Consider the following 24,749-nt stretch of genomic DNA (forward strand, 5'->3'; position numbering starts at 1 on the left):
GATATGTTTTTTTCAGGATTCTTTGATGAATAGATAGATAAAAAGAACAACATTTATTTGAAATTGAAAACTTTTTATAACATTATAAATATATTTACTGTCACTTTTGATCAATTTAATGCATCCTTGATTAGTATTAATTTATTTTAAATTGATAAATACATAAATAAATCTATCTTACGACTTTGAACAGTAGTGTAAATCCACATGAGTTTCATTAAGCAAAAATTCAGAATTTTGTCAGGACAATTTGTACTTTTATAAGACTGTTGTTGATGATATGTAAAATTGTGCAGTCTTTTTGGGGCATTTTTGGAGCTTATTTTCAGTAAATGTTCTGAGCGGACTGTATTTTTATTTTATTTTATTTATTATTTTATTATTCATTTATTTATTTATTTGACTTTAATAGAGCTAAAAATCCTGTTTTCTGTTATATTCATTTTAATCAATTCATTAGCAACAAGAAGTTCCTCAAATAATGCATTTCAAGTTGAATACTTCTTATTGAAATGCATTATTGTTTTACTATTATTAATGCTTGTATGCCATTTATTCTGTGTGTTTATCTGTGGCATTTATTTGGGATGCCAGTTCCACCTGTAATCAGCAAGCTGATGGATGCAGTCTCAGACCACCACTGGTGCATTCCCTTCAGCGTGTCGGGCAACCCAGAGCCTAAACTGAGCTGGTTATTAAATGGCAAACCCGTGGAGGAGGGTCCCTTTATCCGCACCATGATCCACGATTACTCAGAGGGCGGGTACCACGGCTGCTTACACCTGGACAGTCCCACACACATCAACAATGGAAAATACTCACTGCTGGCCAGTAATGCATACGGAGAGGACCGCAAGGCAGTATTTGCGCATTTCATGCACGAGCCTTGGAACGGTAAGCTGAAATTTGCATGCAACCAAATCAAAACAATTACAGTAAATGTGACTACAGTGTCTGAAAAGTTGCATTGTTTGTTTCCTTTTCCATGTTTATCCATCAGAATCAGTTACTGATCCACTGTATTATGGTGAGTCTCTTTTAAGAGTTCATCATCAAATTATAGAATAATGTCAATAATGATCATAGTCATAGTTGACCAGAAATGTAGATTTTGATATCATTTATTTGCCATTTTAAACCCATAAGACTTATTTCTTGTGTTCCATGCAAAAAAAAAGGCATATGGGTTTTAATCAAGTTAGGTGTTGTTAACAAAATGTTCATTTTTGGGTTAGCCTTCCATAGTTAGTCATTTATTAAGTAATACATGTATTATTATAATGTTATTAAGTCTTTATTACAAGAATAATTCATTAAAAAGTTTCTTCTTCTTCTGTTTCTCTTTTTGTGTGTGAGATCCCACTACAGGTATGAACAAAACACACATGAACATGCACATTATAGATCTGTAGTCTAAAAGCACATGTATCTTAGTGTTTCCTCTCGTACTAACAGATGACACTCCTCTTGGACCGCCTGAGGACAAAGTCGCTGTGAGTAAAATTCAGTTATTTGTGTAGTTTCTGTTGAGTTTTTCTTGCGTCAAAATTAATAATATAACATGTCTGTTACGGTTGTATGTAGTATGATTTTATACACAATGCAAAGGGGAGTGCCTAAAACCCATAAACCGGGGCAAAATCATTATTACACACACTCTCAAGTAGCTCATTCCTCTTATAAAATGACAGCAATATGACAAATGACGTTTAAATAGTTACTTTTATTAATATTAATAATTGGATTAAAGTCCATTAGGCTGTTTGTGTTTGGCAAACAATGGAGCGTCTTGCCACATTGATATAAAATGTGTGTTCAGTGGAGTACGTTTATCATCGTTTTACAACAGCTTCAAATGTATTTCATCAAAATTCACAATCTGAGCTTTTAATAAATTTCATTACATCACACTTATAAAAATGGATCATAAAATTAAAAGGTAAGGCAACATGATGCATTCAGATTTTTAAGTCTTCTCAATGTTGTCTTAATGATTATACTAAGCGACCCTACATTGTTTTGTCAATTTGAATTTATTTCGTTCACAAAATAAAAAAAAATGCCTAATTTAAGTAGTTGTTCATCAAATTTTCAGTTAGTAACACAATAAGTTGATTTATTGTTTTAATTTCTGTGTGTGTGTGTGTGTGTGTGTATATATATATATATATATATAGTCGCACAAACCTCAAGAATGGTGACAATCAACAAATGTAGAAAGATGAGCTCTTTACAACACAACAAATAACTAACAATAATTACAAAACAAGATGTTTAAATAAAGTCAGCAAACAGCATTTATTCTTATTATTTTACTCATGCTGCAGTGCATTCTGGGAACTCACAAACCTTTAACATTTCAGCAGTATGAAATTCTTTATTCAGAAACTGTGTTTGACTATTTGGGGCAATTTGGGGGAATTCTGTTGGTCTGACATGGGTTTTTATGTAGAAAATTAAGTTTCTTATTGTATTTGGTAAACTGAAAAATAAGTTGCTTTTTTTACAATGTAGTAAGAGATTTCTGTCATGACAACTCTCTGTGAGTTTAGCATGTAGCATATACATGCCAATTGTATTGTGTTTGGTCTTGGCGGAATAGATCTGCTTCGAGACGTGCTACTGCCAATACATTCACAGACATGCTGCTGTGAGCATGTAGAAATATTGCTGCTGCTCATGAAATAACTCCCATATATACAGTAACATACATGAAATCACCCCGTAGCAGATCTATACAGGTGGAGCTGGGGAGGTGGAGGGACCTGAAGCAAGCTGCAACTGCTACAGCAAGCATTAGTCGAGTATTTGAGTGCTGAGCAGCTCATTGACTGCTGATGCGAAAGAAACCAATCAGCTGCTCCATGTGAATAGACATGATTATTATCAGATTGAGTTAGAACCTATTGGCCAGCGCCATCTAGACTTTCATGACAAACTTTGTATTTATTAAGCCATATGTTTGTGACCTCTAGATGCCCAATCAGTTTTTAGCACAGTAAACTCTGAAAACCCATAAACTAAATGACTTGTGTAAGAAAAACATTTTTTCTCCCAACTGTGCTTGAAGCTTTGAATGCTGGTTGAAGACTCTTCATTCTGCTCGTAGGTGTACGTGGTCGTGGGAATTGCGGCGATCACATTCACAGGCTTCATCTTGATGCTCGTCATTCTGAAGTTTGGACGCAACTCAAAGTTTGGAATCAAAGGTAAGTACCTCTCAGCTCTACGCGGCTCTGCCAAAGCTTCATTACGGACTGTAGCTCTGGAAAGACACATTGTTCTGGGCAGAATAAGTGGGTTTTCTTTTGTGATAAAGAGGAATGCTAAAGGAAGGCTGTGCTTCGACTCTAATGAGCTCTACTAATTACTAATGCACACCTAATCTACTATAACATGTGTTTCTCATATAAAGAATATTAAAGTGCACACTAATATTGAATCACCTTTATTGACTATAGATGACTACTAAAGTGTTTTCGTTCATTCTCATTTGTCTCTGCCAATGGTTTGTGCCATGCGTCTTGACTAAATGACTTCTCATAGGGAATAAACATGTAGATTGTGTTATGGAGGGGTGACTGTTTCATTGAGTGTTTTTGTTTAGAAGATATATCCATTTTCTTGAGAAAATTATGAAAGTGCAGTTGTTGCTGTCGCAATGCTAGTTGCCAAACCATTGCTGTACAGTGCTTAAGGTGCTCTGAGAAGTTTCTGTTCTATCTCTATGTGGTTGCTAGGGTGTTTTGAGTGGTTGTTTTGAGCACTCTGTGAACAGCCAGCTTCTTTGGCAATGAATGTTTGTGGCTTACCCTCCTTGTGAAGGGTGTCAATGACTGTCTTCTGGACAACTGTCAGATCAGCAGTCTTCCCCATGATTGTGTAGCCTAGTGAACCAAACTGAGAGACCATTTTGAAGGCTCAGGAAACCTTTGCAGGTGTTTTGAGTTGATTAGCTGATTGGCATGTCACCATATTCTAATTTGTTGAGATAGTGAATTGGTGGGTTTTTGTTAAATGTGAGCCAAAATCATCACAATTAAAAGAACCAAAGACTTAAACTACTTCAGTCTGTGTGCATTGAATTTATTTAATACACGAGTTTTACAATTTGAGTTGAATTACTGAAATAAATGAACTTTTCCACGACATTCTAATTTATTGAGATGCACCTGTATGCGTTGCGTGATTAGTGACGAATGCGGAGAAAGAACAAAACAAAATGCGGGTCATGAATTAGAAGTACAAACCGAGAATTTGCAAAGAAAAATGTTGGAGGATTTCGAGACTGGTTTTCCTTTGCTGAAGTAAGGAAACTTTGCTTCCTTTGCTCCTATAAACAAACTCGCGAGACTAGCATACCTCAGAGGTGCGCGCGCTGCGCATACGTGCTGCGTCATCCGCTGGAACGCCTTCAGTGTATGACAGTCAGCGGAAGTGAGAGAAAAGTGTTTATTACGTTTGAAATATGGATATTTTTCTTACAAAAACACATGGATTCGCTACAGGGGGTGAACTAACCCTTTAAACGAATCCACATTTGACAGATGACAGCAATGACAGTCACACGTCGTTTCATGACGACACACAATACGACACTGCCGTTATTTTTACAACAGTGTACTGTAAGTATAGGTGATAATAAGCTGTCTGCACATAGAAGTTGTTTTTCGGAGGAGGGCAGTCTGGGATTTCGCCGAACATCATTAAATGTGTGCACATCTTTAGGGATTTGTTCAAATCTCTAACTCTGAGCAGTAGTAATAGTGCTGCTTGCTTTAGCAAATAATCTCCGCACTTTCTCTGTAATTTACTAATTAACCTCTGCAGCAGATTTTCATTTTGACGCTTGAACGTTAAGCCGGCTGGTCTTTTTTTTTCACTTGAACGAGTGTTTGCGTTTGTCTTGGCTCCTGACAGCTTGCTAGTCAGTTGGACTGAGTGAGAGCGTGTGATGGTTTTTGTGGTTTCTCTGAGAGGAAGTGTCGAGTTAGACGTCCTGAGGGGCTTATTTTCGCACAGTGGTCTTGAGTGTGTGAAAGTGCCTCCTTGGTTGTCCACAAGGACAAAATACACGATTACTTACCTATATGAAGGTTTCGTGCTACATGTCTATATTGTTTTGGTTCTAATCGTGCTTTCAATGCTCCTATTTAGCATTCTTCTACATTAAAATGACATCATAAGAATCACAGTTTGAGTGAAAACGTTCTAGATTTTTGATCCCAGATTTCCAGTGTGTTTCCACTGTAGATGCACACACAAATGCAGTGTCTCACAGTAGTGTATAGAAAAGAGAGATGAGAGGAAGTGGAGTGGGAATGGAAGGAGGTGAAATTGTAGCCCTCAGGTTCAGGAAGTGAGGCTGTCTGCAAAGATGCAGAGAGCTGTGAGATAGAGAGAGAGAGAGAGTCAGCAACCTTCTGCTTATCAATGATTCAGAGGCCAGGTATCGGTTTTCTCTGGTTTGGACGAATCAAAAAAATCAATAAAGCTTGTCAAGGTCAGAAGTATCATCAGTCCTGGAATCGTGGCCTTTGGTTAACAAACTAAAGATGCACGTCAACCACTATCCCACAATTCTCCTCACTCCACCATCAGACGAGAAGCTTTTTATAGGAATGTTCCTGCAGGCGCTTCCTTCAAAGTACTTTGAACTCAACTTTAACTGACCAAGAACATGTTATAATATGTAATAATGTTATAATAATGTATTTACTGTATAATAGAAGTCTTTAGGGCAAGGCTTTGCATCGGAAAAAAGTTAAAAACACACTGTTTTTCACATATACACTATTAAAAAAATTCTGTAAAATTTACGGTAAAAAACCGGCAGCTGTGGTTGCCGGAATTTTACCGTAAAAAATACGGTAGCAACGTTTTAGGTTTTAACTTAAAATAATTAAGTCATTTTTATTAGTTTGATTTAATATTTCTGTTTAGCTTTAATTTTTATTTCAGTTGTACTTTTAGTACTTTTAATTCATTTCCATTGTTTGAGTTTTTTTTTTATTTAAGTTTTTCCATCTCATATTTATATTTAGTTTTTATTTCAGATTGGTTTCAATTGCATAAATAAATAAATTTTGTTAACAACAGCAACAACAACAACACTGAAGTCAAAGTGCCTGAACATAACATAAACATTTATTTTTTTAAGAAAACAAGCAGTGAGTCAGAATTATTTTTGAGTAATCAACATTACGCCACAAATGCTGTCGATTGATTGTAACTTATATTTAGTTTGCCTGTAATTATTCTTCTACATGTTACATGATCAAAACATTCCCCTAGCATTCATATTACTATGTGATTACATGGTAATTACTAAGTAATTACAACATATAACTAAAGTTACATTTGTGGATCTGCTTGTAATTGTACATTTTAATAATTACTATATTAATAACATGTATTATGTGTAACGGGCACTGTAATATATGATATGCCTTTTTTCATTATTTTTCATTCATTTCAAATGTCATTATATTGCTAGTGGTATGTTGGTCAGGAAAGGGTTAAACGGCTCATTTTGTTGAACTCTTTAAGACGAACAGAATAAGCCCTGATTGAGCGCTATAAAAACTGTCATTACTGAACGGCAACTTCTGTCTGTCATTCAGAGTGCATCGGCTCTTCAAGCGTGTGTGTGTGTGTGTGTGTGAAGAGCTTGGGGGTGGACCTGCCTTCCCACCACATGCACTGTTGCCATAGTTACAAGCGTCATAGTTACTCTGTTCCAACGATGAATCATTCTCACAGAGCATGAATCACCATTAGCTGAGATCACACACACACACACACACACACACACACGCACACACATTCACTTGTGTGACATGCACATCACGCATAAATGTACGTGTTACAGTTATATATTTGTAGCAGTAAATGCAGGTATTTAAGAAGGATTGTTTGGTGAAAACGCAACACTATGAATATGAATATGAATATGCCAGTTTCACATACAGGCAAGTTTATTCTGTAAACCCTTGTCTGCTTCAAGATGTCTTTATTACTGAGAGATCCAGTGCTGTCTTTTCTCCGGTTAGAGATCATTGGGGTAGTACAACCGAAATACACCAATAAAGCATAACATTGTTTTTATGAAGTTGATACATAAGGTCAAATCTGAAAACTGGCTGGGAAAAAGATGTACCTTTCAGTACAGATCAGTTTGTTCAGTGTCCATTTTTTTCCTGGTTTTAACTGGCTCATGGAGCATTTTGTTATTAATGTTGAGTGTTTGCTCCATAAAATTTTAACCATTATAACTCCCTCCAGGGACAATTACGCCTGTTTCAGCATGGTAAGTGTACTCTAGCTAGTGGCCACTTAAATGTCATAAATGTTATGTGACATAATTAATATTTATGTGCTCTTCCCCAACACACAGTTTTAGGATTTTAATTAGTCAACCACAAGCAACTGTATTTTCAAGTTTTGTTCACTTTACAGTAAGTTTGTTCCAGTTGTTAACATTAGTTAACATGAACTAACAATGAAAACTACTAGCAATGAAAAAAATGATTAAAATCAAGTTTTATCTATTAATGTTATTTAATGGTCTTGAGCTAACATGAACTAGCAGTGAGTAGGACTTTTATTAATTAACGTTAACAAAGATGAATAAATACTGTAACAAATGTATTGCTCATTGTTAATATTAGTTAATGCATTAATTAACGTTAACCAATGAACCTTATTGTAAAGTGTTACCACTAAAACTAAAATGATAACTGTTAAACAATCGTTGTTGTTAACTGAAATAAAATAATTATAAAAAGAAACAAACTAATATTAAATAAATTAAATACACTTTAAAAAACTTAAAGTATTAAACATTAGAAATGTTGCCTTGGCAAGTAACTGAAATAAAATAAGTTGAAGTACTAAAATTACTCAAATTAAAACGGAAATAAAATAAATTAAAGCTAAATAGAAATATAAAAACAACAGAAATGTTAAAATAATAAAAACAGACACACTTTATTTTAAGGGCCAGTTCTCGCTACTAACAAACCATTAACTATGACTTTTGCCTCAATAAACTCCTAATTTGCTGCTTATTAATAGTTAGTAAGGTAGTTGTTAAGTTTAGGTATTGGGTAGCATGCAGAATATGAGCTACATAAAAGAAACAAACTAATATTAAATAAATTAAATACACTTTAAAAAACTTAAAGTATTAAACATTAGAAATGTTGCCTTGGCAAGTAACTGAAATAAAATAAGTTGAAGTACTAAAATTACTCAAATTAAAACGGAAATAAAATAAATTAAAGCTAAATAGAAATATAAAAACAACAGAAATTTTAAAATAATAAAAACAGACACACTTTATTTTAAGGGCCAGTTCTAGCTATTAACAAACCATTAACTATGACTTTTGCCTCAATAAACTCCTAATTTGCTGCTTATTAATAGTTAGTAAGGTAGTTGTTAAGTTTAGGTATTGGGTAGCATGCAGAATATGAGCTACATAAATACTAATAATAAAAATGACAACATCCAAAATGACTAAAATGTAAACAAAATAAATAAATAGAAAAAATAAAAGCTAGTTCAAAATAATTAACACTTTTAATAATAATAATAATTCTAAATTATCAATGCCTGTTGCATTCGAGCTCTTGTTAAAGGGGTCATATGATGCTTTTTTAAAGATCATTATTTTGTGTATTTAATTTAGAGCGTTGATAGTGCTTGACTAAGTTTAACAGCTTTTTGGCTCATGACTTCATTTTTTCAAGCTAAAGCACTAGGATTACTAACTATATCCCTCATCTGTATGTCTGCCACACTACCTCTAGATACTAATAACATTCTAGCAGTTTGATTATAATGACGCATTCCAAAAATCTGGAACAGTTTGAAATAATCTTTTTAAATATTTTCCTTTTTCCTTTTTTATTAATTAATTTATTATTATACATTTCAGCTGCCAATGTTTGATATATTTTCTTGATTCTTTTCATATGTTTTATTGTGTTGTCTTATTTGTTGGTTTCATCATGTTAATGTTGTGTTGTGTTTTTTTATGTTCTGTTGTGTTTTGGCTTCTTTTTAGGTTTTGTTTTATTTCACAATGTTCCCGTCGAGGTTGTGGCGAGATTAGAATGACTCTGGTCACACCAGACTGAACTGGACCAAGAACTTGTGGCCGACCCCACCTGCAGCCTGCCAAGCCATCTAGCCAATCAGATAGCTCGTTTTAGACAGGCTGGATTCTTATTGGTTGCTGCAGAAGAATGGTTCTCTATCTAACCTGGTCTGCAGCAGTGGGGAACGGTGTGATCTGGTCTCGTGCTTTTGCTGAGTGGAATAAGTGAGTGGGTTTGTAAGCTGCTAGAATCTGTGTCAGTGGGCAAATGCCCTCTTCTCTCGCGTACCTGCTGTTGAGAACACGCTCTGGAGGACGCGCCGCCGCTCAGGACAGTTCGAACAGTTCGGACATTGCGTGAATCAGAGGTAAAAATATTAGAGGTAAAAAATTATATGAATAATGTTCGGTTTCTGGCACAAACCGATCGTTTCGTGTCTTAGGACGTCAATGTGTCGTCACGAGCCGCAGGGTTTAATTTGGTTTTGTTTGTGTATGTTTATTTTACTCTCAAAGCCGTGATTCCCATTCACTTCCATTATACGACTGACAGACTGCAACGATTTGAGTTAAAAATCTCCGTTTGTGTTCTACTGAAGAAACAAAGTCACCTACATCTTGGATGCCCTGGGGGTAAGCAGATAAACATCACATTTTCATTTTTAGCTGTGGACTACCCCTTTAAGACGTTTTGAACTTCAAATCAGTCATCTATCTATAATATTGATATAATAAGTTGTTGGAGAGAAATATGCACAGATCAAGCACAGTTTATAATTGAAAACAGTGCAAAATGCTCTAAACAAACATGTTGGATTTTAATGTAAGAGGAAAACAGAGGATGGACTTTTTCATTGGAGGAAGCGTTATTATGGTTTATCGATTCATATTTTGGCCAGAAGTGACAGTTTAAAGTTAAAATGCATTAATGATGGATTTGTTTCTTACAAACACGCAGATTTTCGCTTCACTAGACGTTAATTGATGGACTGGTGTGGATTACTTGTGGATCATTGTGATGTTTTTATCAGCTGTTTGGACTCTCATTCTGACGGCACCCATTCACTGCAGAGCATCCATTGCTGAGCAAGTGATGCAATGCTACATTTCTCCAAATCTGATGAAGAAACAAACTCATCTCAACTATTCTTTTAAAGTCAGCATGAAATCACTGTTGCTTTCATTTACTTTAATAATACATTTTCATCGAGAAAAAAAAAAAAAAGTCCATCACCAAATCCTTTCATATTTCATATGGGAACATTTTCACAGTCAAATCTCATTTAATACAGAAATGCGTCACATTATGGAAGTAAAATGGGAACGAACAATGCTTCATGTTGATTTTAAATGAAAAGAACTGTATTTGCATTGTGCATAATTGTTTCATCATTGTGTTTTGCGAAAATTGTACATATTGTTCATCAGTACAAACAAAAGTTTAGACTCACTAACTTAAGTGTAAACTGTAGTTCATTTTAGCGCAGCTGCTTTGATGTAGTAATAATTGTATTCCTAAAATGATGTTTGATTTACTGTGTTTTGTACATTGACTTGTTAGCTTATAGATTATAGATATAACAACTCCAAGTTCATCAGGATTGTAAAGTATGGCATATTGTTAGTTCTTCAAAAAGAGATTGCAAATCAAATTTAAAGTGTCTGTTTTATCAAGATCTCATGAAAACGAACAAGAGATGGTGCTGCATTTAATAAAATGCGTTACTTCAAATAACACACTGCTGCTGCTGCTGCTGCTGCTCTTATAATGGCTTTAGTCGGCCAGACAGAAATACTGTTCAACACGCATAAAAAAAACAACCCTCATGTCTCATGTCCCAAAGTGAGGTGGAAGAATTTCCTCTTTTGCCCCCTCTCCTCCTCTCTGTCTCTCTCCGTGTGTGTGTCTCTCACACAAACACAGATGTGAAGAATGAGAGGAGTAATGCAGCATGATATCTCAGACATCTGAGCACAGAAGCAGTGATTGGCTTAAACGCAGAAACTGGAAGGTAAAGTTGGCAGCGTTTCTGCAAAGACCTTTAGGCATCTTTGAATGTCCAAGTTCCCTCGGAAAAGCGAAAAGCTCTTTTGAAATGAGCTTTTTGTCCTATTCAGTTCATTGTGAGCGGTAATTTGTACAAGGCTTGACAACAACACAACCAGCCTCACCACAGTAGAGCCGTATGTATCGGTTTGTCAGGAAAAGAGATCAGTGTTATAGATCTGGGCAGTTCATCTGTGTATGTTGTAAGTTGTAAGGCAGAAAGTCACTGTTGCTCATGTTTAGGCTAAATGTATTAAACTGTAGGTCCTGTGCTGTTGGCTCTACAGACGATATGACTTGTGGAGGAAATGTATGTTGTTGCTTTGGGATGGACTCTTTTGACTGGATACTAAGCAGTGTTGGGAAAACTACTTTAAAAGTGTACTTACAAAAATTGTCTACACTACACTGACATGACCTAAGGGGCGATATCTTTTCAAATGCATAACTAGCAATGATATAGGTTATAATATATTCAGACCCTTTTTTTGCTTGGATTTCGTACAAAAACAAATGAACAATCAAACTTAAAGTGATATGTTTAGACTTAATAAAACATAGTAAACTGACCAACTAAACAAATGCTACACCACTAATTAGGGCTGATGAAATGAAATGAATGAAAGAATGAATGAATATAATAATAATAAATAAAAATGTTGTGATTAAATATCAATATTATTGTGAATAACAATGAAATATAAAGCAAATTATGAAATGTTACTGTTGTAATAATACTGTCATTGTAAAATAAAAAAGATAATATTCAAGGTAATAATAATAACAACAACAACAACAATTTGGTCAGTTAATTGTGAATATATATCAATATGTTGATGATCATAATGATGATGATAGATTATTATGAAAAAAATGTTGCTGTTAAGATACTCCTATTTAATTGTAAAATAAAAAAAGAGTAGTTAAGGTAATAATAATAATAATAATAATATAAAACAAAAAAAAAACATATTACTATTTTAATGATATTTCATTTTAAAATAAAACAGTATTTAAGAAAATAATAATAATTATTATTATTATTTTACTGCTCATGTTGACTAATATTCATTGCTGTCTTAATTTCTTAATTTTCAAATGTTACACCATCAAACTTTTATTTTGGCGTTAAGCTGTAGAGAACCCTTATGTTTTTTTTTTTTTAGTTTTTTTTTTACTACAGGTTTATAAGCGCTTCTCATTACAAGTTTGAGAAGGTGGTTTGTGCACGTTGCAGTCCTAAATGCACATTATAAGCGACCCAAACTCGGATCAGATTGAGTTACTGAAAACAGCGGATCATGAGCTGCTCGCGTATAAAAGAACACAATGCCATGCTGTGCTCTGAAACAGGCAGTGCGTATGTTATTTGGAGCCTGATCTCATGACGAAAACGTACCTGTAGAAGCTTTTTTACAAGACGTGAAATATGTAGCGCCATGTACATTTCGTGATATATTCGATGTGAAATGTCCACTGAGTGGTGCTAAAAGAGTGTTCGTTTTTTTCCCCCGGAACAGATGAACATATGTATGTACATGTAAATGGTACATTTTGTGTGACGTTTTGTACGTGTCACCGCAGTTCTGACTTGAAATGTCCATTGAGTGGCGCTATAACTCTAATGCTCCGTGACATTTTAAAATAACGTAGCATCTGCACTACACCTAAACCTACCCGACTGTATGAACCAAAGCGAATGTGACGTAAAAACGCAATCGCAAGCATGCCATTTTAGCTTGTATTTCGGTCTCTCTTCTTTCAGCTGTTTGATCGTGAGTCATGTTTTTCACGGCATTTGTACCCAAGGACTCCGGATCTTAAGTCCAGTTTCGTGCTGGCTGAGCTACCCAGCAAGCTTGTTACATCCAGAAAGCGAAACACATGGAGCTGTAATCATAACTATGTACGAAAACGATTAGAAAGTGCTCGCTGTTTTAGCGCCTCTAGTGTTCATTTCTGTTGGAAACTGCAGTGATATGTACTTATTGGTACGTATTCCGCGTCTTGCAAAAAAGTTTCCACAGGTACGTTTTCGTCATGAGATCAAGTTGTTTATTTGATAAACACGATTTTGGTTTTATTTCATGCAATTGTTAAGCCTTACTTCTAATCATTGGAAAATTAGGGTTGCAAAGGGGTGGAAAATTTCCGGTAAATTTCCGGCAACTTTCCAAAAATCCCTGGAATATTAAAAAAAAAAATCCTGGAAAGTTTCCAAGATTTCTGGAATGTTTCCGAAATTTACTGGAAATGTTCCACCTTTTTGCAACTCTATGGAAAATAGCTAGTTACTGCAATGTTTCCTTGGCAACTAGCTGAAATAAAATTGTATTTATTTTATTTTATTCAAGTTTTTTTTTTAAATTTTTTTTTATTTCAGTTAATATTTAATGTATTTCAAGTAACCAAATGTTTGTTTCAGTGTAGTTTTAGTTTTTGTTAACTATTATAACTGCTTTAGACCTGCAGCTTCACACCGAAGAGCCAGAAAAATATGGATGTTGAAATGCGAATTGTGACAGCATTTTATTTTATTCAAGTTTTTTTATTTATTTTTTTTTTATTTCAGTTAATATTTAATGTATTTCAAGTAACCAAATGTTTGTTTCAGTGTAGTTTTAGTTTTTGTTAACTATTATAACTGCTTTAGACCTGCAGCTTCACACCGAAGAGCCAGAAAAATATGGATGTTGAAATGCGAATTGTGACAGCAGATTTTTGAAGTGTGTTTATGGGAAGTTTATCTTTTAATCCAATCTCCTGTATTCTGATTTCAGTGGTATAATGTGTTGTATTATGTATAAACCTGTTAGGCAGCCCATTAGCCAATCCCTGATGTCCTGCATGGCAGTTTTATTTAGGTGGTTGCTGTCCTCCCTTCTGTTCACAACATCTGTTCTCTCAATATGATTTCTCCCTCCATTCCTGAGAGCCACAGTCCCTCCACTGACCCTGTGAAAACGCCCGTTTTACGACAAATTTTCTTTTCTTTACCCTGAAAATATCCAAGGGGTCTCGTGTTGATTTCGAAGTTGAGACAAATCTCTCAACAACGCCGAAAAGAGGAGATGTGAAAGAGGCTCAGAAAAATTCTCTAATCTAACTTTTCACCTTTGGACTATGTGGTTACCTTCAACACGGTGAAGACGCTGAGTGATGCGCTCCAGTTTAAACAACACTCAAGGTGACGACACATGCTTAGAAAAGAAAATCATTAGTACTGTCACTTCAACAAGCTTGGCGTAGGGATTCTGCTGTAACATTTCTGTTTGGACAGAAGGATTGTTGATGATTTTAGCAAAGTTTGCTTTCAGATTACCCTGCTGAATTCCTGACCATCTGTGTTTTCATTGGACGTGTTCGTTCAAAGCGAAATGCTCACGAGGGAATGCCGGGCTATGTTTGGAAAAGCATACTACCATACGTCGCTTGCTATTTACTCTCTACTATGTATACTGCTTAGAGTTTTATGGATGAGTTTGGGGTTAGTAAGATTTTTTATTGTTTTTATTTTTTTAAGAAATTAATTAATAAATTAATTTATCTATTTACTTTTATTTTAATACGTTTTAAGTTCGGTAATCACGGTTTCCACAAAAATTAAGCCACACAACTGTTCAACATTGATAATAATCAGAAATGTTTCTTGAGCAGCAGATCATCATATTATAATGATGTTCCTTCCCCCCTCATCCATCATTCCATCCATCCATCCATCCATCCATCCATCCGTCTATCTATCTATCTCTTCTCATTAACTCCTCTGATCGATAGATCACTTCCTCTCTGCTAGCAAGAAGAAAATAAGAGTTTAAGAGTGTACAGTGGTCGGGTTTCTTACCGGATACACACACACACACACACACACTCTCTCGATTCAGTCTGAGAGGATCTGTGTGTATTTTGGTCCGTCCACTGAATGTAAACCTCCTTATTCAAAACTGTTTCAGCTGTGCCTGGTGCATGTTGGCATTTTATGTTCTATATATTTTTAAATGTATAATGCAAATATTTAATAGTTAATATCAATGTAAAATTTTAAATAATCATTAGCAACATTAGCAAAATGTCTGCATACTTTCGCTGGCAAATACGTATAAGAAAGGTTAATAAAAAAAAGATTAGTAGTGATATTTAGGGGGCGTTTACACAATGCCATTTTCAAGTAAAAACAAAACTTTTTAAGCATTTTGGCCATTCATTTACATGACAACAGCATTTTGGGGGCTGAAAATGCAAACTTTTGAAAGTATGTTTCAAAGTGCAAGTTTTTGAAAACGATACCATTATTGATCTGCAAATAAGCAAACTTATTATTTTATTACCAAAAATTATTACACATCATCAAAACACTGAACTTCAATATACTAAAAAGATCAATTTTAGCGATAATTCAAGTATGCAAACAGACACACATTCAAGCTGAAATGATATCCCGGTTCTTGGCTTATTTTGACTGAATCACTGAATCACTGAGTTGTCGACTTAAAGGGAAAGTTCACCCTAAAATGAAATTTGCCCCATGATTTACTCACCCTCAAGCCATTCTGGGTGTATATGACTTTATTCTTTCAGATGAAAACAATTGGAGTTATATTAAAAAAATGTCCTGGCTCTTCCAAACTTTATAATGGCAGTGAATGGGATTTAAGATTTTGAAGTCCATCAAAGTGCATCTGTCCATCATAAAAAGTGCTCCACACAGATCCGGGGTTAATAAAGGCCTTTCTAAAGCGAATCAATTTGTTGGTGTAAAAATATCCAAATTTAAAACGTTATAAACTAATCTGTAGCTTCCCGATAACTGTTGTGCGCGCGTTCACTAAAGAGTAGCGAAAGCTTAAGTGAGAAGTGACGAACGCGGAAGTGCAGAGGAGAGAGCAAAACAAAACTCAGATTACGAATTAGAAGTACAAAATGAGAATTTATAAAGAAGGATTTCGATATATGCCAAGGGGAGACTGGTTTTCCTTTGCTGTAAACAAAACTTGTTTCTCGCGAGACTAGCATATTCTCAAAACTAGAGCTTACACTACGCCAATGTTCTTCATCATCCGCAGGAACACCACTCTCATGAACACGCGTATGACAGCGCAAGCTAGAGATTACATTTATAAAGTTTTAAATATTGATATTTTTCTTACAAAAATGCTTTGCTTCAAGAAGGTCTTTATTAACCCCCCAGAGCCGTGTGGAGCACTTTTTTATGATGGATGGATGCACTTTATTGGACTTCAAAATCGTATACCCCATTCACTGCCATTATATTATTATTATATTATATTATATACCTTTAATTGTATTCATCTGAAAGAAAAAGGTCATACAGTATACCTAGGATGGCTTGAGGGTGAGTAAATCATGGGGTACGTTTCATTTTTGGGTGAACTATCCCTTTAAGGAGCTAAGAGAAGAGCGATATATTTTTATGAAATGATCAAACCAAGCAGCATTCAGTCGCGGCACATTCGCATAAAAATCTTGAACTCAATGCAAAATGTTTCTTCAGTGCAGATTCCTATTGAAATGAGAGTTTGTCTCAAACATTCCTAGAGCAACGGTAAACGTGACCGCACCTTTAAGCAAACAATAAATCTCGTTTATGTCTGAATCAGTCAGTGTGGACAGATTTAGCGCTTCCTTCACAAAAAATCCATCCTCAGTCCCTTATGGAAAGTAGGTGGCTTTACTGGACCACAGCCTGTCTTTTCAACAACATAAAGGCCTTGTATCCCAAATACTTTCCTTTCGCTTATTCCACATTGACTGACAGTCTGGAGGTTTAGTCACAGTGAACAAAAGTGAAAAAAGATGTTTTGATGCCTCATGTTTTGGGAGAAAACAACATGTAAAGGCCTTGTACCACAGGCTTGTAGGCCTCATTGTATCCTATTAAAGAGAGTGCCATCAACATATTGTGTGTGTTTATATTAGTTTTGAGGTCATCTATATGCTACTATATGTCTTCTACATTCCTAGCATGACTGTGTCTTCATGACTTTTGTCCACAATAGAGCACTGCAGGGACAAAACCTGAAAGACTAATTCACCATGTGTTCCCTCAAGATTTATATTAGTGCTGTCAAATGATTAATCGCGATTAATCACATCCAAAATAAAGGTTTTTGTTTACATAACATATATGAGTGTACTGTTTATATTTATTATGGATATATAAATACACACACATGCATGTATATATTTAAGAAAAAAGTGTTATGTTTATATATTAAATATATTTATATAATATAAATTATATGAATATAAATAAATACATGTAAATATTTTCAAAATATATACTGTATGTGTGTGCATTTATATAAATATACACAGTAAACATATATTATTAGAACCAAAACTTTTATTTTGGATGCGATTAATCGCGATTAATCGTTTGACAGCACTACTTTATATTGAAATGTATTGTTTCTCTATATACAATCAACAGCCATAATTTGTAGTTTTTTTTTTATTTCTCCATCATTTTTAATTCGATTCATTTGCAATGCTTCATGGGATTGTAGTTCTTTCCCTCACTGAAGCCATTAAGTACACAGTCTTGTACCTTTGTCTTTTTGTTCGATTTTCAAATACTTTTTTGCTTCAAATAAAAGTTTGTAGTGTTGTGATTCACCTCGTATTTGGTTGGTTTGGTTTATGGCTTATAATGCTTTAACAAAGACTTTTTTTAAATCCCTATGGGAGAAATGAATGGGAAAAATACTTCAGCGCCACTGAAAAAGTGGGCACTTATGCATACAAACTAAAGTATACTTTGGGCTAAAGGCTATTTTATTTAAAAAAGAGACAATCCCTGCAATAAGTCTTGTCCCAAGGTTTCAATAAATCAGCTCAGTAAAGACAACTTTGTCAAGCCATTTCATGGGGTATTTACAGTAATAACGTAAGTGCATATTTCTTATAAGAACTGCAGCAGTGTTACAAATCTGATCGCTTTAACCCAGTGTAATTGTATTAGATGTATTATCATGTTTGAATGGGACAATTGTGAGTTTAGATTCAAAGACAGCATCATGTAAATCACTGAGTGTCATGTATCTCAAGAGACCTTCAACATTCAATTAGCCCTTGAGCAGCAGAGAGGATCAATAGCTCGGCCTCGGGCTCATGCGCTGTAATGTCAGGACCCCGGTCACTTGGTCACTCCTGATTGTCTCGTGTTTCGTCTGCTGCATCTCTCTCATTATTTTGCCCTCTTCACCCTCACCAGACTGACCCCTGTCGCTTAACTCCATTTGCAATGATTTTTGCAATGAAACAAGTACTTAAACCAGAGGTCAATCAATCAAACGCATGTAATGCCTCTGTGTGTCGATAAAAATATATTAAAATTATTTCAATTATATAAATGTGTGTGTGTGTATATATATATATATATATATATATACAGTGACCTTCAGTAACTGTTAATTCTGGAAGTCTGTACAAAAATATTTAAAAGCTGAAGGACTTTGGGTGTGTAATGTCATTGCTGTTTTCATGTTTATTAATGTTTGTTCATGTAATGCAGGGCTTCCAAAACGTTTCTGTCAATCGAACCTCTTTGACATAAAATATTAAAATTTACTTGAAATATCTCTAAGAAAGTATATATTTTAATAATTTAACACATTCGCATGTTTGCAGTTTTTCTGTTGTCAGTTTAAGGTCACATTGAAACGCAGGTAAACAAATTAAATATTTTTTTAATTTTAGTGATCATGTGCTAAATTAAATAATTTATTTTATGTTTTGATGATTTAATTAATTATTAGCTTTTTATAAACTCGTAAACTCACTGCAGTTCTTACATTAAGCCCGTTTGGGAAACCCTGGTTTAATGTAATGTTTAATGCATTTAATGATATTGATATAAATTTTTTTTATATATTTTCTTTCTCTTTCCTTTTTTATATCAATATGGTACATTTTATGGAATGTTTAAAACAAGTTAGATAAAAAAGTAATCTAAAAGAAATAGTCAGAATACATTACCTAAAATGAGTATCCTAGATTATGTTACTGACTACAGTTTTCATCATGTAATCTGTAATCAGTAATGGACTGATTAAGTAATCTACCCAGCTCTGTGTATATATATATATATATAAACTTTACTGTTAGTTCATCATATTAGACTGATTTCTGAAGGATCATGTGACACTGAAGACTGGAGTAATGATGCTGAAAATTCAGCTTAGATCATAGCAATAAATTACATTTTTAAAACATGTTCAAATAGAAAACAGTTATTTTAAATTGTAGTAACATTTCAAAGTATTACTGTTTTTACTGTATTTTGATTACATAAATGCAGCATTAAAGCTAATCTTACCTAACCCAAACTTTTGAACAATAGTGTGTGTATTTTTACTTAATAGAAAAAAACAAAACAAAATCATTGAAAGTCCCATTGCCATTGGACTGTATAAGCCCTGTTGAAACGCCGCTCACCCAATCAAATTCAAGAACCAGAACTGCCTTGTTGGCAATGGGTCCATCATTTGCTCCATTACTACAGCTATCAGTATCTTCTCCAGCTCAGATTATGTCCTGATGGCTGTACAAACGGTGTTGACGTCCTCTAAAAATTGGTCACACTTTTGCCAGTAACAAGACGCTTGGGTTTTCTAGTAAATGCTTTAAGCTGTCGCGCGCCATCAGAGGGGTCATCGCAATATGGCCGATCTCCAGTTTCCTGGTTTATTCTCTCAGATATCACTGAGGCTAATGCACCTACTGCTGCTATATCATTCAACAAGCCGCTGGCTGTTTCAACCAAACGTTCTGCATCCTGACAACCTCCATCTTTTACTTGCTGATGAACAACGCAGTTGAAGAAGTGCAGCTGGCAATCTAAGAGGGAAGACTGAAGATGATTTCAAGGTTCATGTGATTTACTCAAGTAAGACAGGTTCCTGGATCACAGATTTTAGGTCTTAGGCTGGAATTAGTGGCTTCAGCAATATTTTTTATCAACCAGTCAGTATTTTCTCTGATTTAAGGGCTTCAGTATAATCAGGATTAAGGATGGATATACTTGGTCATGTGTTTTTGCTTATGAAATAGTCACCCGTTCATGCAAAGAACAAGTGTAGATGGCAACCAAGATGCATTCGACATGAGTAGAAATCTAACTCAGGAGGTGGTCTGAGATGCATACAAAACGTGACTCAATCTATCCAATTATTCAAGCTGATTCTTCTGCAGGATACAAAGGAAGATATTTTGAAGAACTATTTTTGCCCATACAATGAGAGTCCATGCATGAGGCCTGAAACAACATTGACTTACATTGTATGTACACAAAACCCCAGAGACATCTTCTTTTGTGTTTTACAGAACGACTAAAGTCAACTAGGATCCTCGTGAGGGTGAATAAATGATGAAAGAATTGAATTTTTTTGATGAACTATTCTTTTAGGACAGTATGACCCTTCTGTATGTCTGTTCCTCTGCCTTGTTTTCATTTGCTTCAGATTAAATGTGGCATCTGAGGTACACAGGGTTAAGATATTATAGCTTGATCAGATTTTGTTGCAGGGTTACTGTTGTGCAACTTAACATGTACAAGCAGATGTTCCAAAATCAACATCCTGTGTTGTTCCTGGAACAGCATTCCTATAAACCAATCATGTGCACTGATTTTATGGATGGGGTTGTGATTGGTAGATGTCCTGTTTGTGTACAAAGATGGCCAAACCACTGAACCTAAGGCAAGACACTACAGACAAAACCATTGTTTTTTCAGGCACTTTGAGGTCATTGAGTCAGAAAAGTGCTTTGTTAATATATAATTTTCTTGATTTATATAACATTTAAATTAAAACTGTATATATACAGTCAAACCAAAAATTATTCAGACACCTTCAATGTGTCTCACATTATCACAGTTTATTCGCTATAGTTTAGAAAATGGTAATAAAATATGTCAAGAACACAGAGTTAAACTGTCAGAACAAATTCAGCTTGATAATGTCAGATAACTTTGATAGAAAGGTATGTAATGAATTCGGTTGAATAGCTGTCAGCTCTTAAATTTAAGCACACAATTAGATAATACCACTTTAGGTCAACCAACCAATTACCAAGCAATTAGAAATGAAAGAAAAACACTTAAGCAAAACATGGTCAGGTCAAAGTGTCTGAATAATTTTTGGTCCCTAATTTTTTATCAATTTTACTGGTAGTCCACTCTATGAAGAGTTTTTGGGTATAATATGTCACAGTTTACTTTATTTTGCAGTTTACTTTATTATATAAAGTATAATAAATGCTTTTTTCCCCCTCAAGTATATTTTCCTGGGAATAATTCATGATAGATGTGTTGTTAAACATTCCGTACTTCATGTAAATGGAATAACTACACCCTTGATGGCAATTCTGTTGAACCTTTTTGATGTTTCTTTGGCACTTCAAGATGTTTAAATGTGCACTACTTGTTTCTTTTAGTTGGTTCCCTGTGTTTTATTCCAATTACAACAGAAAACAGATTTAAAACTTTGATTGATTCTGGCTGGCTGAACACTTTTTGTCATTCTGAAGCTCTTGTCTGTAGTATTTATTAGTTTATTAGTTATGTTGCCTTTTGCTTTAATGTCATCAGCATTTGAGCTCCATGGACTTTGTGCTAATCCTGATGATCGTGTTCTCCAGCATGATTTGAGAATGAGCCAAAGAGCATCTTGTGCTTTAAAGGAATCAAAAACATCTAACCATCTGTACAAAAGAGTTCACATGACTTCAATGTCTCACATTTACTTATTTGATTAGTGACCAGGAAATAGCACAGAATTTTAAATGTCTTATTCGTTTTATGTCATGAAGTTTACTTGTTTTAAATGAGTGTTCAGAATCCTAAACCTTTCTATTTATGTCCAGTCCCACATTTGCAGTGTGTTCTCAGACGTTTGGACCCCACTGTACAAATATCCTGTCAGACAGGAAGCCCCCCACTGTTTCTCTTTATGCATGAACATTTCCTTTCTGATTCGGCCAAATCATTTGACTTTAAACTGGAACAGTGTCAGTCTTTTCAAATCGGCATGCTGTCCCTACGAGACCTTGCTTTGATGTTTTTAATTAAAATTGTTTATGATTTTTTTATTGATATTTTTGTTGTTGTTTAATTTTGTTTAAACATATGGCTAAGGGATTGTTTATTGTGGCACTGAATATTACATTTTCCTTGCAAAACATGGGGACAGGATGGGGCGAAAATGCTGATACAGATACAAATTGCATTTTAATAGCAGTATCCCTTAACTGTAACGGGGCGACTGAGACGAGAGACGTGCGGATCCATCTGCATGCAAAGATTCTTAAACATATTCAAAACAGGCAAGGGTCGGACAATGGCAAATAGGTATTTAGAGGGCAAGACAGAAGAGTGATCCAATAAACAGGCGTAGGTCGATCAACGGCGAACATAATCCAAAGGATGAGGCAGGCGAGTAATCCACAGAGAGATATTAATCCAGGCGAGGTGCGAACAGAATCCAAACAACAAGATGAGAGAGAAATCCAAGACAGGCAGGTTATCAAACACAGACAATAAGGCAAAACTAGACGTTACGAAACAGGACTAGAACTAGGAACTAGACTAAACTCAGACAGGATACTGGCTCCGTAAAGTGCTACCACTAGGAGAGTGATAAATGCAGACAATACTCGGCGATTAGAGAAGGATTTGAGTGGTTGTTATATAGTGTGTGTGTGATTGGCTGCAGGTGAGTCCAATCAGTGCAATGGAGCATGGGAAATGTAGTCCAGGGTGACGTGCAACAGTTTGTGTGGTGTGAGAGTCAATGTAATCAGAAGGCGACCTCTGGTGGCGAGCAGACGGAAGACCACGGACCGGATTCGTGACATTAACTGTCACAGGACGCCTAAGTTTACTTCACTATAGTACAATTAAATCCTTAAATACAAATATAATCATGACAAACTATATATCATTGGAAAGGTCTAAGACCCCTAAATAGATATTTTACCATTTTATTTTATTACAAATTATGTAGGAAAAGTAATAGATTAATTTATGACAAGAGTGCATTTTGTATTTTAAGTATTTTGTGATAGACGTAATATTGAGAGAGAAATTGATAGATTTGTCACAGAAATGCATAAAAAATTTTTTTAATGGAGTTTGGGTGGTACCCGGTGGCTGTTTTTGGTATAACGCTTAAACAAAATTGCATATGAACCTCTTTTTTTATATCAACTTCAAATTTGGAACACAACTTATATAGACATATGGCTTTAATTTTATAGCAACTTTGTATTTTTAACAATTTTTTAAAATATTTATTTTATATAAAATATAAGAAAAATAGTAAAATACATTTTCTTTACAATAAATGTAAACTTTCATAACTTTTTAATACTTTCATTTTATTAAATGATTTCACTTCTGTAATAATCTGCTAATTGTCTTCTTTAAAAATAGGCCAACCTTATACAGTGGTTCTGAGTGCAAGTCTTTGTCTTTGACACAGGTCCTTCCTCAGTCATCAGTAATGACGATGACTCTGCCAGTCCTCTTCATCATGTGTCCAACGGCTCTAACACACCCTCGTCCTCTGAACTGAACGCGGACGCCGTCATCATTGGCATGACCAAGATTCCCGTCATAGAGAACCCGCAGTACTTCCGCAGCACAGGCAGTATGCTCAAATCTGATACATGTGAGTCTGTCTCTCTCCGTTTCTACATTTGTGTATTATGAAACTATATGTATCCTAATGACTACAAAAAGATTAAGAAATATCTATCTAGAACATGTTCCAGTAATATATATATATATATATATATACGGTCAAATCTTTAGAATAATTATAATTTTTTAATTAGGCAAAATACCAAAAAAAGTTATTTTAAAACTGGGAGTGATATATTCAGACATTTATTTGACAGGTTTATTCATTTGTGAACACATCTGCATACACAAACACACAGCATCTTAAATATTTATTTTATAGGCCTCTTCACTTGCCTCTCATTTTTCCATTCACTGTGTGCTTTCCTCCTCACTCTGGTTACTTTTAATATAGGGTTATGGTGTACAGTGAGTTACTGTAGATCGATGCAGCCTCATCATCTAGCTCTCGCTAATGTAATCAGCTGACTGGCTAGTTTTTCTTCAAAAGCATTTCTTAATTACATTAAGAATAAATCTCTAAGAGCGCAGTGTCTGTTCAAAATCTTCTCTCTCACTCTCTCTCTTTATCCTCCAGCACACTAAACGCCTGATTAATCTCGTCTCATCTCTGTACTGTCCTCACTCTCTTAAGGGACGCCTGGGATGAGAAACATCTCTTTTCCACCATATCTGAAATAATCTCTAGTACACCTTTTATTAAATTATGTCCAGTGTCCGGAATTACACGTGTCTCGTGTATCTCATAAATGAAGCTCGCAGACACCCATTGTGTAGTAAAAACACTGGGGTGTCTATAGAACACAAAACAAGATATTTAGAAGAATGTTTCAGCTGTCCATACAATGAAAGTCAATGGGGTCCAAAAATTTCATCCACAAAAAAATGATCCTAAAAGTAGTGTAAAAGTAACAATATCCAGCAGTTTAATCCAAGAG

At 34.9% G+C, this 24,749-nt stretch overlaps 1 protein-coding gene across 2 annotated transcripts in view; it reads left to right on the top strand.

The window, feature by feature from the left end:
* Positions 1-24,749, top strand: part of LOC107757434 (BDNF/NT-3 growth factors receptor-like) — a 44,945-nt gene that overhangs the window by 9,481 nt on the left and 10,715 nt on the right. The window contains exons 8-13 of one of the 2 annotated variants that reach the window (XM_016574911.1): positions 595-894; positions 1,001-1,027; positions 1,357-1,368; positions 1,456-1,493; positions 3,110-3,209; positions 23,651-23,839. In XM_016574911.1, coding sequence (XP_016430397.1) covers positions 595-894; positions 1,001-1,027; positions 1,357-1,368; positions 1,456-1,493; positions 3,110-3,209; positions 23,651-23,839 — 666 coding nt within the window. The remainder of the gene's footprint in view (positions 1-594; positions 895-1,000; positions 1,028-1,356; positions 1,369-1,455; positions 1,494-3,109; positions 3,210-23,650; positions 23,840-24,749) is intronic. The other variant, XM_016574912.1, reaches the window with a different exon arrangement.

Source organism: Sinocyclocheilus rhinocerous, unplaced genomic scaffold (assembly GCF_001515625.1).
Source record: "Sinocyclocheilus rhinocerous isolate Xijiao unplaced genomic scaffold, SAMN03320098_v1.1 scaffold3460, whole genome shotgun sequence".
Taxonomy (NCBI): domain Eukaryota; kingdom Metazoa; phylum Chordata; class Actinopteri; order Cypriniformes; family Cyprinidae; genus Sinocyclocheilus; species Sinocyclocheilus rhinocerous.